Source organism: Mustelus asterias, chromosome 14 (genome assembly GCF_964213995.1).
Source record: "Mustelus asterias chromosome 14, sMusAst1.hap1.1, whole genome shotgun sequence".
NCBI lineage: Eukaryota > Metazoa > Chordata > Chondrichthyes > Carcharhiniformes > Triakidae > Mustelus > Mustelus asterias.
In genome coordinates, this window is record NC_135814.1 from 103,725,743 (window position 1) to 103,741,311 (window position 15,569).

At 46.0% G+C, this 15,569-nt stretch overlaps 1 protein-coding gene across 4 annotated transcripts in view; it reads right to left on the reverse strand.

The window, feature by feature from the left end:
* Window positions 1–15,569, reverse strand: part of LOC144503915 (ras-associated and pleckstrin homology domains-containing protein 1-like) — a 214,478-nt gene that overhangs the window by 91,838 nt on the left and 107,071 nt on the right. For 2 of the 4 annotated variants that reach the window (XM_078228990.1, XM_078228986.1), the window contains exons 1-3: window positions 5,565–5,695; window positions 4,346–4,465; window positions 1,057–1,159 (exon numbers count right to left, since the gene is read on the reverse strand). In XM_078228990.1, coding sequence (XP_078085116.1) covers window positions 1,057–1,159; window positions 4,346–4,465 — 223 coding nt within the window. In that variant the 5' untranslated portion in view covers window positions 5,565–5,695. Of the gene's footprint in view, window positions 1–1,056; window positions 1,160–4,345; window positions 4,466–5,564; window positions 5,696–15,569 lie in introns of those variants that run through there. The other 2 variants (XM_078228987.1, XM_078228988.1) reach the window with 1 other exon arrangement.

Below are 15,569 nucleotides of genomic sequence, written 5' to 3' on the forward strand. Positions count from 1 at the left end.
CGCTGTGAGGCAGCAGTGTTAACCACTGTGCCACCGTGCCGCATTTGTCCAATACTTGACCCATGCATCATTCATCATATCTACTGGAATACAGGGCAGGATGAAAGCCAAACCTACCTGTCCTTATCCAGCATGCATACAGACACTTTCAACATTGAGCTACCTAGTGCCATTCCCTCACCTTCTCCCTGTAACCCTGCACATTCTTCCTTTACAGATAACAGTCTAACTTCTTTTTAAATGCTTTGAATGAATCTGCCTCCACCACACCCTCAGGCAGTGCATTCCAAAGATTAGCCACTCGCTGTGTGAGAATTTCGTTCTCATATCACTTTTGCTTCTTTTGCCAATGACTTTCAAAATCTGTGCCCTCTCATTCTGGACCTTTTCACAAGCAGGAACAGTTTTGCCTTATTTACATTACAACATTAAACGTTACCATTGTTGGCTAAATACAATAGTCTCTCAAATTACACACTGCACTAATCTCTGCCCCAAGCTCCAACCGCCAGACATCAAACTGCATCAGATTCATGCGGATGCTGCAATCTGAAATAACAAAAGAAAATGCTGGAAAATCTCAGCGCGTCGGACGGAGCTCTGACCAAGGGTCGTCCAGACTCGAAATGTTGGCTCTATTCTCTCTCCACAGATGCTGCCAGACTTGCTGCGATTTTCCTGCATTTTCTGTTTTTGTTGTACATGAGATTCATGCTTTCTGACTGCTCATTCCCGAAGAATATAAAATTAACCCACAGTTTAGCTTCACCACCAGACAAGAGGCAGGATATCTAAAAAGTACCAGTGAGCGAGTATCCTGGTATGCATTATCCTGAAGTGTTCATGCAGACAGCATACCACAACAGGCCTGTGCTGTCTGGACTCTCGCATGGAAGACCACTCTCAGGCAGGAATGTTGGAATGAATTAACAAAAGTAACAAGGGTCAGAATTATCCAGTGACAAATAGGGGCCTTAAAACTGCTCAACGTCCAACGGAACCAAGATAGTGATTCCACCCTGTATTGCGTCCGGGGACAACAACCACAGCTCTTACCATTCAGGTTGTACATCGAGAAGCGGTAGGAGAAGTTTGCGAGATTGGTTTCCTGCCGAAGCGGAGATTTCTTCAACTCTTCAGGTTTCCCAGTGTCCAAACTCTGAATGGAGGAGAAACAGAACACTGCTCTCAATTTCATAAAGGTATTGTAAATAATCTTGAAAAGGACCTGGCACTCAGCTTTAGAAAGATAAACATTTAACATTCGTCCCTGAAAAGGGATAGCAATTCACAACACACACAAAGTCATAATATACATCAGTTAACTTGCGCCGAGAGGATTTCTGCAGTGCTCTTATTCCTGGTCATCATTCAGTGATCCCAACTGCAAAGTGCATACACAAGACACTGATCGACAACAGCAGCAGCTCAGGTGTGGTGACAGTCGTGTACGAACTGTCTGTCCACATCTACTTGTCCAGTCTGGCGCTTGTGTGTGTCGCTGGATGGCTCCCAATATCCATGGAAATGCAACCCATACAGGGTTGGCACTGTTGAGTTACGTCCACAAAAATGGATCAGTCTCGGCATCTTGGCAGTCCCAAAGATGTGCAGGTTAGGGGGATTGGCCATGCTAAATCACCCTTTAGTGTCCCAAACTGTGTAGGTTAGGGGGATTCACAGGGTAAATGCATGGAGTTATGGGATTGTGGGGGGGTAGCCTGGATGAGATAGCCGGTGCACATTCGATGGGCCGAATGGCCTCCTTCCATACTATACGGATTCTATGATTTCCCTGCCAATAAAGCATCAGGTTGACCACGACCTGCCATAATGCAGTCAGGCCAAACTATAACTGGGTGAGAAAGACATCTTTGAAATAAAATAAAACCCGTTACTTTGTCAGTTAAGAAAGATGAGTCCCAAGTCAAACTGAGAGTACAGGTAGATAAAACAGGTCTGAAATAGTCTCAGTTGAGTGGCGGAAGCCAGAGGCTGGTAATTGAAAGGAAAAGATGAGAGCTGGGAAAGGAAAAAAAATCAGAAATTTAGATTCATTTCTAATGCATGTTTTTTCAAGGTATTACTGAGATGGTTAAACCCAGGCTCCCCCTGAAGGCTCGCCTGATATTCTAGCATCTCAGTGTGTGAAGTGATGCTAGTTCATCAGTACTAAATGATCTGGAGACACTGGTGCTGTCAGGGTTGAACATGATATAATGATGCCATTCTCCCATAGAATTCAGGGGACAAAGGCAGCAGAGAGGAGGCTGTGAGCGATTAAATAGCAGAGTGACAGGATGTAATGACACAAAGAGATAGTAAGGAGCAAGGTTTGATTTACTGAGACCAGGATATGGGCTCTCCCAGTTCCTAATAACCAAATTCTTCCGTTCTTATTTGTTGCTACTGATGTTAAAAATTGGAAGAGTCTCTGCAACCACTCCCAGCCTGCTTCCCCTCCCTCCCACAAACTTCCATTCCCAAACCTTCACCAGCAACACCCCTGGCTCCGGAGCCTTCCCCTAAACCAGTTCCCACTTCTGGAAACGTCTCTTCAAATGTAAATACCAATAGGTTCATCCATACACCTATATGTATACACACGCGCACACACTAACCCCATCCATGCGCGCATACACACACACTAACCCCATACACACACACACACCAACCCCCCCCACAGACACCCTAACCACACACACACACACACACTAATCTCCCAATAACCCCATGCACACACACAAGTACACTCCTGCACCCACTCCAATCCCCCGCCGACCCCACACACACTCCCCCGCCCACACTTCTCCTCACCAACCCCTTGCACATACTTCCCCCCGCGCAGACTCCCCCACCAACCCCCCCCGCCCCCCCCCCCACACACTCTCCCACCAACCTCCCCCACCAAACCGCCCCCCCCCGCACACTCCCCCACCAAACCCCCCCCCCGCACACTCTCCCACCAACCTCCCGCACCAAACCGCCCCCACCTCCGCACACTCTCCCACCAACCCCCCCCAGCGCACACTCCCCCACCAAACCCCCCCCCCGCACACTCCCCCACCAAACCTCCCCAGCGCACACTCCCCCGCCAAACCCCCCTGCGCACACTCCCCCACCGACCTCCCCCCGCGCACAGTCCTCCCACCGACCTCTCCCCCGCGCACAGTCCTCCCACCGACCTCTCCCCCGCGCACAGTCCTCCCACCAACCCCCCCCCACACAGTCCTCCCACCAACCCCCCCCACACACAGTCCTCCCACCAACCCCCCCCTCACAGTCCTCCCACCAACCCCCCCCCCACACAGTCCTCCAACAACCCCCTCCATACTCCTCCAACAACCCCCCCCACACTCCTCCATCAACCCCCCCACACACTCCTCCAACAACCCCCTCCATACTCCTCCAACAACCCCCCCCACACTCCTCCATCAACCCCCCCACACACGCCTCCAACAACTCCCCCCACACACGCCTCCAACAACCCCCCCACACACACTCCTCCAACAACCCTCCCACCACTCCTCCAACAACTCCCCCCCCACACTCCTTCAACAACTCCCCCCCCACACTCCTCCAACAACTCCCCCCCCACACTCCTCCAGCAACCCCCCCTACACACGCCTCCAACAACCCCCCTCACACACGCCTCCAACAACCCCACCAACCACACACATACCCTCAATGTTGCAAGTTCAAACATGTAACATAAAAGCTTGATTATACTCTGCAGCTATTCCCCTACTGATTATGAAGGATCATCCTTAATACATGTGTTTTTTAACTATAATTAGAACAATTGGCTCTTGAAAAAAAAAGGTTTTTCACATCACTGGCATCCTTGGAGGTAGATTTGTGATTAATGCAACCAATGACCAAATGAAATGTACTTAATGAACAAAATTGTGAACAGGCTATTCCCTGTCATCCTGAGTTTTGCATTGTTTTTGCTCCTGGAATAAATTGCCTGCTCATATTTCCCACTCTGAGTGCGTGGTGCTGACATTAACTTGGTATGGATCAAACTCTAGAGTCTTTTACTCCTTGACATCAGGAGATTCCCAGTGCTGTTCCCAGTGAAGCAACAGAGAAGCTCTTCAACCACAATTTTGAAAAGGTAGATGAAACAGTTCGAATCTTGCACGCCTATACCTCGCCCATAATCATAAGTTTACATCAGTCACTAACACAGGTAAAGGGAAATTCTGACATGAGCCACCTGAATTGAGTACACAATCCAGTCACAAATACTTGTGCCTCTAAGCAATGAAAACAGTCAGCAGAACCACTGCCTGCAAAGTTCGGAAGCCTTCTAACCTCAAGTCAGGTTACTCCTACTTACCTGAGTGAGTTTGTCGAGCTCACCCAGCCAGGCCCCAAACATCTGATCCAAGTCCTGGTCCTCCTTATCACTGTCCTCCTCTGCCGCATGATCCACATCTTCATCAGAGGTCTGATCCATCTGTGACCAAAGGAACCATCAACAGTCATTCGATTTATTTAAGCCATGACATTACAATGCTGTGTCAATGCAATTCAGTATTCAACACTCTTTATATATCCCCTCACATTCCTCCCACCACCTAGACCCATATCCAATAGTACTGTACCCATATGACAGCCCAGTCCCTATCAGATATATAGTGTTATCAGTGTTATCACAGTAACATAGGAAATAGGAGCAGGAGAAGGCCATTTGGCCCTTTCAGCCTGTTCTGCCCCACTCATTATGATCATGGCTGATCATCCAACTCAATAGCTTACAGCAACAGTGGGAGATTTGTACAAATCACCATTACAATTGACAAGAATTAAGTAGCTGTTACTAGCCAGTTGGCATGAAGAGGCGCTGTACCTCATTGTGGACATGGTGTGCGTCAGCCATCACTGAGCAAACATACAAATGCTCACTGGTGATTTAAGAGAACAAATCTCAGGTGCAAAGAACATTCTGTCAGCAAGGGGACAAAAGGAAGTAGAGCCTCAATTTTATCGTATTCACACAGGACACGTCCACTTCTACAATGCCCCATGTGGTTTCCAATGTAAAAATGCACTCACACAAATGTTGCAAACAGGTGGCTGTAGAGAGCATTATTAGCTCAGCTAGGCAAGAGCTTCAAGTCTGATGACCGGCCTGGGGATGGTTCATGATTGATGAAACTATGGGAGGAACCAGAATGTGTTTTCTCTCTCTCTCATGCCTTAAGCGCCCATTACACCTCAAGTTATTCTGCCACTCCCAGACAAGCCACTGCTCATCATTAATGAACATTGCAAAAACCGGATTAATGACCCTGCTCCCTCCCATCAAACTTAATTTCCTCCTGCTATCTAAAGATTATAAACTACTCTGAAGCAAATAAGGAGCTCTCAACAGAATTATACCAAACAGCACAAGTCTCTGCAGTCAAGATTTGAGTATCAGTACAAGTGTGGAGAAGAAATAGTTCTGCTTAAAAAGAGACAGCTCGCAGTGACAAATTCCACGTATAAATTGAAAATTAATGCCATGTATTAATCACAAACAGCACTCATTGGCAGCAGGATTATTCACTCACAATATCTAAAACAGCTGCTTTATTGCTGTATGGATACTTGCTGCTTGGTACACGAATGGTCCAGTGTATTTTTTAGAAGCACAGTTTGGGGACAGCAATAGGTCTGCTCACTGGTCTGTGCAGAGCTTGCTGCTCTCAGCTGGTGACACAAGCTAAGGATCACAATCAGTCAGAGATCACAGTCAGAACGTCACTCAGTTCGAAAGGAGGGAGGGTCGGAGGAATCAAACTGCTCCTGATCACTATTCAGTGGCTCTGGCCGGTGAATCTGTAATGTGCAAGCGGAAAGATTAGCCCCAGTTTTGATGTTTTCCGTAACTTAATTGCTTGCCGACACTCAACATCAAGGCTTAAAAATAGAAAATGGCTTTTTAAGCTTACCAGCACTATGAACCCATAGTGTTAACACTTCTTGGAAGGAGAGGGGGGGTGAGGGGGAGCGGTTTGGGCAGACAAAAAGTTGGAGGAATAGAATAATTGGAGGAGAAATGTAATGAAATTAGCTCAAGGGGCTGAGAGAACCTGCATTTATGTAGCATTTCTAAACTCATTAATCACCATCTGCTCCACCACTCCCTCAAGTGTATCATAGAATCCCTACAGTGCAGAAGGAGGCCATTCAGCCCATTGAGTCTGCACCAACCACAATCCCATCCAGGCCCTATCCCCATAACTCCATGCATTTACCCTAGCTAGCCCACTTGACACTAAGGGGCAATTTAGCATGGCTAATCCACCTAATCCACAGGACTGTGGGAGGAAACTGGAGCACTCGGAGGAAACCCACGCAGACTCGGAGAGAACGTGCAGACTCCACACAGACAGTGACCCCAGTTGGGAATCAAACCCAGCTCCCTGGCGCTGTGAGTCAGCTGCGTTAACCACTGTGCCACCATGCCACCCTAAAGAGCAGTCAGGTTTGCTGGAAACATTGCAGTTAATTTTGCCGCAGCATGGTTCCCACAAGATCCCACTGAATCCGAGATCGTTTTCCTGAGGGTGGAGACGGTTTGGGCGAGGGGGTAACCGAGACTTTCAAATTTAAGAGGGATTTTGTTCAGCAGGTTGAGAAGCCATTTCCACTGGCGAGAGGATTGGTAACCAGAGGACACATTTAAAATAATTGGCAAAAGAACCAGAGGAGAGAAGAGGAGACATTATCTTCCCCCACACAGAACTTTGTGTGATCTGGAATGTTTTATCTGAAAGGATGACGAAAGTCTAGATTCCATAGGTACTTGGGAGTAAATAAATGAAGGGGTTGCATCTATTGGTTGGCAAATGGATGACATGGCGATATAAATTGAATGAAGGGTAAAAAGATGCAGAGGGTCATCACAAAATAGATTAGGGCAGCACGGTGTCACAGTGGTTAGCACTGCTGCCTCACAGCAGGGACCGGGTTCAATTCCAGCCTCGGGTCACCATCTGTGCGGAGTTTGCACGTTCCCCTTGTGTCTACGCGGGTTTCCTCCGGGTGCTCCGGTTTCCTCCTACAGTCCAAAGATGTGCGGGTTAGGTTGATTGGCCATGCTAAATTGCCCCTTAGTGTCAGGGGGATTAGCTAGGGTAAATGTGTGAGGTTACGGGAATAGGGCCTGGGTAGGATTGTGGTCGGTACAGACTCGATGGGCCAAATGGCGTCGTTCTGTACGATAGGGATTCTATGATTCAAGCCAGAGATTAAATAATTTGAGGAATGTAAAAGATGGATTAGATGGTTCTTGCTGAGCTAGCACAATTTGATACAACAGCTAATCATTTCTGCCAATTGTGTGCTCTAGACAACAGACACAGTATTGACATTATCATACATTCATAAACACAGAATTTACAGTACACACACCTGAAACAGTTTCCTTACATATAGCTGCATTGCCTTAACTCACAAATAAGACTACACAATGCATTAAGTCACACAGGTGCCCTGAAATACAATAAAAATTAAATTATCTGCCTCCATGCGGTCTTACAGCTCCCAGCACAACTGCTCCCCTCTGCCTTTCAAATCATGTTGCTTTCAGATTTTATTGCTTTTAGGACACAACTATTTGTAGTATGGGCACAGACTGCAGTCCGATATACTGTTCTACACGGAGAATTTAATACATTAATCAATAATAGCTGGAGCTGAACTATGGGTCAGAAGTATAGCCCCAGTGCAGAAGTGCTCTCTAGTGATCCGGATAAGTTACTGGACTATACTGAAAACCAGACTATAAATCGAGCTCTGATACACAGCCTTTTTTTTTTACTGGAAAAACTGTGTTAACGACACACAACATTATCAAGATGAAAATTGTTCAAGATATATTGAAAGGCTGCAGGTTCAGCCCTGTTATATGTAGGATTGCTGCATCAGGTCTCAGCGTTCCAAGTTAGGCTCCGTTATATGCTATATCTGCCAACTTAAGCCAAGAAGTAATCAATTGTTACTCCCTCCTGTTGCTGTGCCACACAAAGAACAATTCTGAAATATTAAACAAGTGCAAAAGTAGCCAGACTAACTGAAAACATGCTTGAATGATGCTTCTGGTTAGGTTAAGATCCCTCATGAGAGAAGTCCCTGTTAAGCACATACTGCCTGAGCTTACACCTGAAGAGTTATCGCTTGGCAAAATGCCAGGTGACAGACATCTAGAGAACTTTTCTTCCTCAGGAGAGGAGGGCAGGTAGCGATCCACTCAACCCAAGTGGTTCTTACTTTGCAGAGCTGGAGCTGATAGTCTTTAATAAACATTTAATTGCAACCCATCTCCATTAGCTGCGAGCAAACACACAAAACAGCCAAAAGCAAAGTTCCAGCCCCACCCTTGCAAGCTTGGAGTTTGCAGAGTGAACGTTTTAAGAAGTAACTATAAATATTAACAGGACAATCTCCGCCTCATTAGTAAAACTGGGCCACAAATTCCTTTGGGCTCTACTTCATTTTTCTGGATCCCAATCGGAGCAGAATAAAACAGACTCACGATATCATCCCCTCCAGAAGATGTTGGCTCACACACAGCTACAGTTCTACACATAGAAAGCACCCTCTGGTTCACGATTGAGCAGAGATGAGTGATAGCAGGGTATTCAATGTCAGGGAGTATCAAAGTCAAACCCAACCTGGTTCTTGCCCTCACACCTTTCCAGTAGCAACAACAATTGCATCATGTAACATAACGCAGCATCCCAAGACACTTCACAAGAGCATTACAAAACAAAGTAGGGCAGAGAGCTACATATGCAGAAGACCAAAAGCATGGTCAAAGAGTTGTAACGAGTGTCTTAAAAGGGGAAAGAGATAGAAAGACAGACAGAAGTGTAGGGAGGGAATTCCAGAGCTTGGAGCCTGGACAACTAAAGGCGAGCAACAAGCAATTAAAATTGGGGATGCACAAGTGGCCAGAATTAGATGAGCATAGCCATCATGGAGGATTACGTACAAATATAGGAAGAGGAGTAGGCCACTCAGCCCCTCGAGCTTGCTCTGCCATTCAATAAGATCATGACTGACCTAATTTTAACCTCAAATTCCTGCCTACCCCTGATAACCTTCCACTACATTGCATATTAAGAATCTATCAACCTCTGCGTAAAAATATTCAAAGATTCTGCCTCAACCACCTTTTGAGGAAGAGAATTCTCACAACCCTCAGAAAATATTTTTCCTCATCTGCCTTAAATGGGTGGCCCTACAGTGGCCCCTAGTTCTAGATTCTCCCCCAAGAGGAAACATTCTTTCCACATCCACCCTGTCAAGTCCCCTCAGGATCTTTCAAGGAGGGATTGGAAGATGTTGCAGGGATAGGAAGAGGTGAGGTGAAAGAATTTGAAAAGGATGAGAACATAAAAACTAACAGCTTGCTGGACCCGTAGCCAAGGTAGGTCAGCGAGCACAGGGTGGAGGAAGAGAACCTGGTGCAAGTTATGGAGGGTAGAATGTGGAGGCCAACACTGGACTGCTCGAACTCAAAGGCAACAAAAGCCGTGAATGGAGCAGACAACTGAATCATAGAATCCCTACATTGCAGGAGGCCATTAGGCCCATCAAGCCTGCACTAACCACGATCCCACCCAAGCCCTATCCCCGTAACCCTACGTATTTATGAGGAAAAATATTTTCTGAGGGTTGTGAGAATTCTCTTCCTCAAAAGGTGGTTGAGGCAGAATGTTTGAATATTTTGAATAACCTGCTAATCCCCCTGACACTAAGGGGCAATTTAGCATGGCCAATCCACCTAACTGCACATCTTTGGAGTGCGGGAGGAAGCCGGAGCACCCGGAGGAATCCCACGCAGACACGGGGAGAATGTGCAAACTCCGCACAGTGACCCAAGGCCGGAATTGAACCTGGGTCCCTAGCACTGTGAAGCAGCAGTGATAACCACTGTGCCACCCTGCAATCAGGGGAAGGAACTTGAGCTGATTCATCTCTTTTAGCCCAGGAAGACTGACGCCTCCTCCTTCCACCCCAGCACAGATCAACCGTGTGATCCTGGTGCCCTCTGTGTAGTGCTGTTAAACACTATCTTTATGGGGGCAATTGGGACTAGCTTAGTGGTTAAAAACGGGGGGGGGGGGGGGGGGGGGGGGGGGGGCATGAACAAGTTGGGCCAAAGGGCCTGTTTCCATGCTGTAAACCTCTATGACTACCCTTACCATCCGAGCAGCAACCATTATTCCCTGTGTCCCAAAAAATGCTTCCAATAATAAGCAGCTGAAACATGAGGCATAACCAAGTCAACAGCTGAAACTCATTAAATTGATGTTCCTCCCCCCAAAACATTGAAGCCATTTTGGCAAATGGTAATTCGACTTGGAAGCAAATATTCCTGTTTTGATTCTGTCACTGCACCAGGCTCCAAAATCACCCTCCATTCTGATCTCTAACCTCTGCGCAGCCCTTTTAAGTCAATGCTGTGGCTCGGGACAAATCTGTCCTTCACTTCAGCCAATGTGGCTGCCACAGTTGGTGTGTCTTTAGTGTACACAAACAGTGAGACTTTCCATCTGACATCTCAAATCCAAGGCAGGAAGTCACCGAGGCAGCTGTGTGAGCTGCCTCAATAGCGGCCTGCCTTCAGTGGAACTTCTGATCCAAGCCAAGAAAAATAGCAGTGAACGGACAGTGCTCTGTAACTACCTTAACAATGCTGCACTTAAAGACATTAATCAACAAGACTGAATTCTCAGTTTACTCCATTCAAAAAAAAGGATGTAGTTTGACAGCCGGAGAGAGGATTAACTAATGAGGCCACGGGGTATCAGCACCAAAACACCTGCTACTTGTGCTTCAGGTGTGCTAACAAAGGCCTGCATCGCTGACCAATTCTGAATTCTCGCACATCATCAAATTCCTTCAGCTTTCCACTGATAATTGTGCCATCAGGGTGTAGGTCCCAACCCCTGGCTGTTTCTCCCTAAAGCTCAATGCCTTGCTATCTCACTCTCCTCCTTACTAAAACCATTTGATCATCTATCCGAATAACTCTTTATTTAAATTGGTGCCTGTTTGATATTTGGCCGATTTAAACTGCTGTTGCGGGTTCATGAATTGAATCTAGAGTAGCAGAGGATGATTCTTCCCACGGAATTACACCCTAGCACCTACCTGTGCCTGAGAGAGAAGGATTGGGGGCAGGGATTTGTGACCAATTCACTTCTAAATAACCAAAGAGCACTGAGAATGTGGCCAGTAGCAGCAGGACAGGTAGGTGTGGGACAGCCCCGAGCTCATCAGTTCAGATGAGTTTAGAACGGACCACATTGCACTGGGATTCTGTTTACATCAGCAGTTTGTTTTTGGAGTCCAACAAAATCCTTCACAAATCATTTTGCAAACTAAACCACTTGACAAGAGATACGACTCAACAGCAAATTTCAAGCAACAGCTACAAGAAAACCCTTAGAGCCATTGTCACAACTGTCTCTTTCCAGCGCTAATCCCTGCCCCCAATCCTTCTCTCTCAGGCAGAGGTAGGTGCTAGGGGATAATTCCGTGGGAAGAATCATCCTCTGCGACTCAAGATTCAATTCATGAACCCGCAACAGCAGTTTAAATCAGCCAAATATAAAACCGGCACCAATTTAAAGAAAGAGTTATTAGGACAGGTGGCCAAATGGTTTTAAAAAGGAGGAACTTAAGGAGGAGAGTGAGATAGCAAGGCATTGAGCTTTAGGGAGAGGCAGCCGAGGGTTGGGACCTACACCCTGATGGCACATCTATCAGTGGAAAGCTGAAGGAATTTGACGATGTGCGAGAATCCAGAATTGGAGTGGGGCTGGGGACGTTTACACAGAGAGGGAAGGATGAGACTCAAAAAGATTAGAGGATGGGAATTTTTAACTTGAGGTGTCGGAGGGAAAAACAGGAGTTGGTGAGAGTTAGGACATGGGAACCAGCGTTCATTTGCTCACATTCAAGGGGGATTTCAGGAGCAGATGGGAGGTATTTAGTTAAACGCCAAGGTTGTGACTGGAACTTACGTCAGTGTTTCAATTAGTCTCCTCAAGTGTTTTAATTGGAGAAAATCCCTGCTCATTCAGTACCGGGTGCCAGATGCACCATACATTAGAAGTTCTGATGAAAGGTCGCAGATCTGAAATGATAATTCTGGCTTCCTCCACAGATGCTGCCAGATCTGCTGAGTACTTCCAGCATTTTCTGTTTTTCTGATCGTCTCCTAACTGCCCTTTGAATTGGCCAAGCAAACCTCCAAGTTGAGTCAACCACCACACCTTCAGTAGTCCAAGGTGACTCACCACCATCTTCCCAGGACAACTAGACGTTGACAATGAATAAACATAAACACATTCTGGGCAGCACCGCTTATTTTTTAAATCTGTAGCGAATAGTCTCAAACAGGGGAAGAAGAGATAAACAGCAACTGGCATGGACCATTGTATGATTAATACAAATATGATTAGCCCCAGAGCACTACAGGAACAAAGGGTTCCAACATCAAGGTTATTTTACAACTGGTGTGCTCCGAAAAGAACCATAACCCTAACTTAAATAAACACCATGCTGAGAATGCACAGCAGGAAAGAGGAGCACCCAGATTCATGTTTCAGACGGGACCCTCTATCAAACAATGAAAGGGTCCCACGCAGCACAACATCCCTTCTCCTTTCAGATGGTATGCGCTTTCCAGCAAACTCTGCATATCAGATCTCCTGGATTGACCTTTTTCCCTTTATCCTTGCGGAAACTGCAGTTAGTTCCCACGGGTGTGCAACAGCCAATCCACTAATGTAAACCATTTTAATCAGACAGCAGAAGGAGCAAATTTAAACAGAAACTCAATGCAACATATCCTTTGGGTAAGAAATTTTAAAAGAAACCAGTGCAGAGAGTGATGCCATAGTCTGGGTCTTGCTATTGTTCAAATGCATCACACCCAAATTACCTCCAACTTCAAAGGGACACACTTGTCAATTCCATGAGTTCACACCAATTCCTTTAAATTCAGCCATCAACATTGAAGCAAACTGGACGATACTTTGACAGTGTTTCTCTCCTGGATAAAGGCAGGTGCCATTAGACCCAATTCCCCAGGGCACATATAGCAGCCAATTTGCAGAGAAAATGCATCATGTCCTTCAAGTACGCTTCATGACATGTGAAATCTGCAGGTGTTAAGCAAAAATTAATTCTCGCAGAAGTATAATGGACAGCTTATATTAACCTGTAGACCTCTGCCTGCTGGGTCGCTACTCTAGAACTCTGATCCCCATTACTGAAAAGGCATCGAATTACTACAGATAATGAACCGGAGGGTACCTGAAGGCAGATGTGACCACAGATTTCTATTAGATTTTATTTTAAATTCTACCACGTTATACGTATTCCCAACAATTATTTTGTACACGCTAAGCCAAGTGCAGCAGGCCGGGTCTGTAATGTAATTTACAGTGCTTTATGTTATTGGCCACAGCATGTCATTCAGGTCAGATAGCATCAATGCCACTTGCACTATAAAAGATGGTCCATTTATATATAAATCATGCACCATCTGGAGTTGTGCTCCACAACCCCTCCCCCCAACATCTTCCACATACATTTTTAGTCTTGAATTTAAATAAAAGCCAACGGAGGTGCGTTTAGGAATGACTTTTGCAATCCAGAGAGAGTTATTTTAATTGGAATATTGAAATGAAAGCAGGCACCTATAATAGAGTCCCTATCTTGAATATTTATAACCAATGTAGCATGAAAACGCACAGACAACAATCCCAGGCTCAAGAGGCAGTGGTATTGTCACTGGACTAGTAATCCAGAAACCCAGAGCAAGATCTGGGAACCCAGGTTCAAATCCCACCACGGTACTTGGTGAAATTTGAATTCAACAAAAAAAAAAGTGGAATTATTTAGGGACGGGCAATAAATACTGGCCCAGCCAGCGACGCTCACATCCCGCGAAATGAATTTTTAAAAATGACTCCTCCATGATCTCTGCTGGTGTGGGGTTGAAGCACAACAATTGAGCTAATTATCAGGGAAAGGGAGTGGGTGGGGGGCACACAGAAAGAGAATGCATCAGGGGCTCCCACTCCTGCTATCCTTGTCTCTTTACGAGGACATCGGGTGAAAACAGGAATGTGTTCATCTGTGAAGAATGCCACAGTCAAACAGTGGTCACTTCAGCTAGGGACTGGACATGAGCAAGGGAAAAGGTACAGTGTCAATCAACCACTGCAGCATGAGGTAGGGCGGGGTTGGGGGTCAGTTCAGTGGGTTGGCAAAAAGTAGTGAGTAATACAGCTGCAGTTTAAGTAAAAGGGTTCAAAAGGAGATCATAAACCTCTCTACTCTAATCCCCCGCAGGTTGTTCAATTCTTACAGAGAAAGGGGTGAGTAATTATTCATAGGAGCATTCAGGAATAGCTCTCAATGTCCCATATGGTCAGTCCGTGGACATTAAGTTACTGCCGAGAGAACCGTGCAACTTCAATGCTTCAAACGGAGTAATGGATGCTGTGGAATTGCACTGTCGTACAATTCACACAAGGGAACAAGTCGCACAGCTGTGATGAAATACTGTGCGAAACTTGCATTACCACAGAGCAGTAGCATGTGTGCAGGTCAGCTCGGAACTGCCGACAGACCAATCAACACATTCCACAAAGGCCGTCCTGTTACTCGTACCTTCAGTAGGGCTGAAAAATCTCATGACAATGTTTGAAACATCGAGTTGGATCTGACAATGGGGTGCGAATTGCTGCCACTGAGGGACTCCAAAACTCTCACTGTCAATTTTTAAAAGTGACAATTCCGAGCACTTCCAAGACCCAACCTGCTCTGAAGGCTGAGGAAGATCTGAAAACAACACTGGAGGCCGAGTGATCAAACACTGTGGCTACTTAGCACTGGAGGAGCCTGGCAAGAAGTTTAAAAACGGAGAATCTGGTTACCTAATGCCCCAAATCAATGAAATGCGTGCTAATCGGCTGGATCCTAAATTGTTTTGTGGCAGTCTCCGGAAGCCCATTTCAAATACCCTTTTAACTTTACCGCACAATTGTCAGCCTCCTTCTGCTCTCTTTCTTCTCTCCTCAATTATCCACCCTTTTTTTGTACTTTACAGATTTGCACAGCTTTGGATATTTAAGAAAAATGTATTTTCTAGCCCTGCACATATTATAAAAGCAGTTGACCTGGATTGAGTTACAAGCTGCAGCACAATCTCTGGTTTGATTTACATAAACTGACGGCAGCTTCAATCTCCCAGCTAATGACATCATCCACGTTTGCCTGCAGCTTTGAATTCCACTCCTGATCAACTCTTAAGGCTATATAGTTCATGATTTATATCAGACATTCGCGGGACATGAATTCAGCCTACACCACAGCATTTATGAAATGAAGAGACTGCCTCCTTCCTCTGTCCTTGCAAACCCATTCCAAAGGGGCTGACTCTGCTACGTGCTCCACACTCAGCTCTCAGCCAAAGAATCCAAGACAGGAAATTAGAGTGCAGGTTTGGTCAAAGCTTCAGCTTACATCTGAGGCTCTTTTAC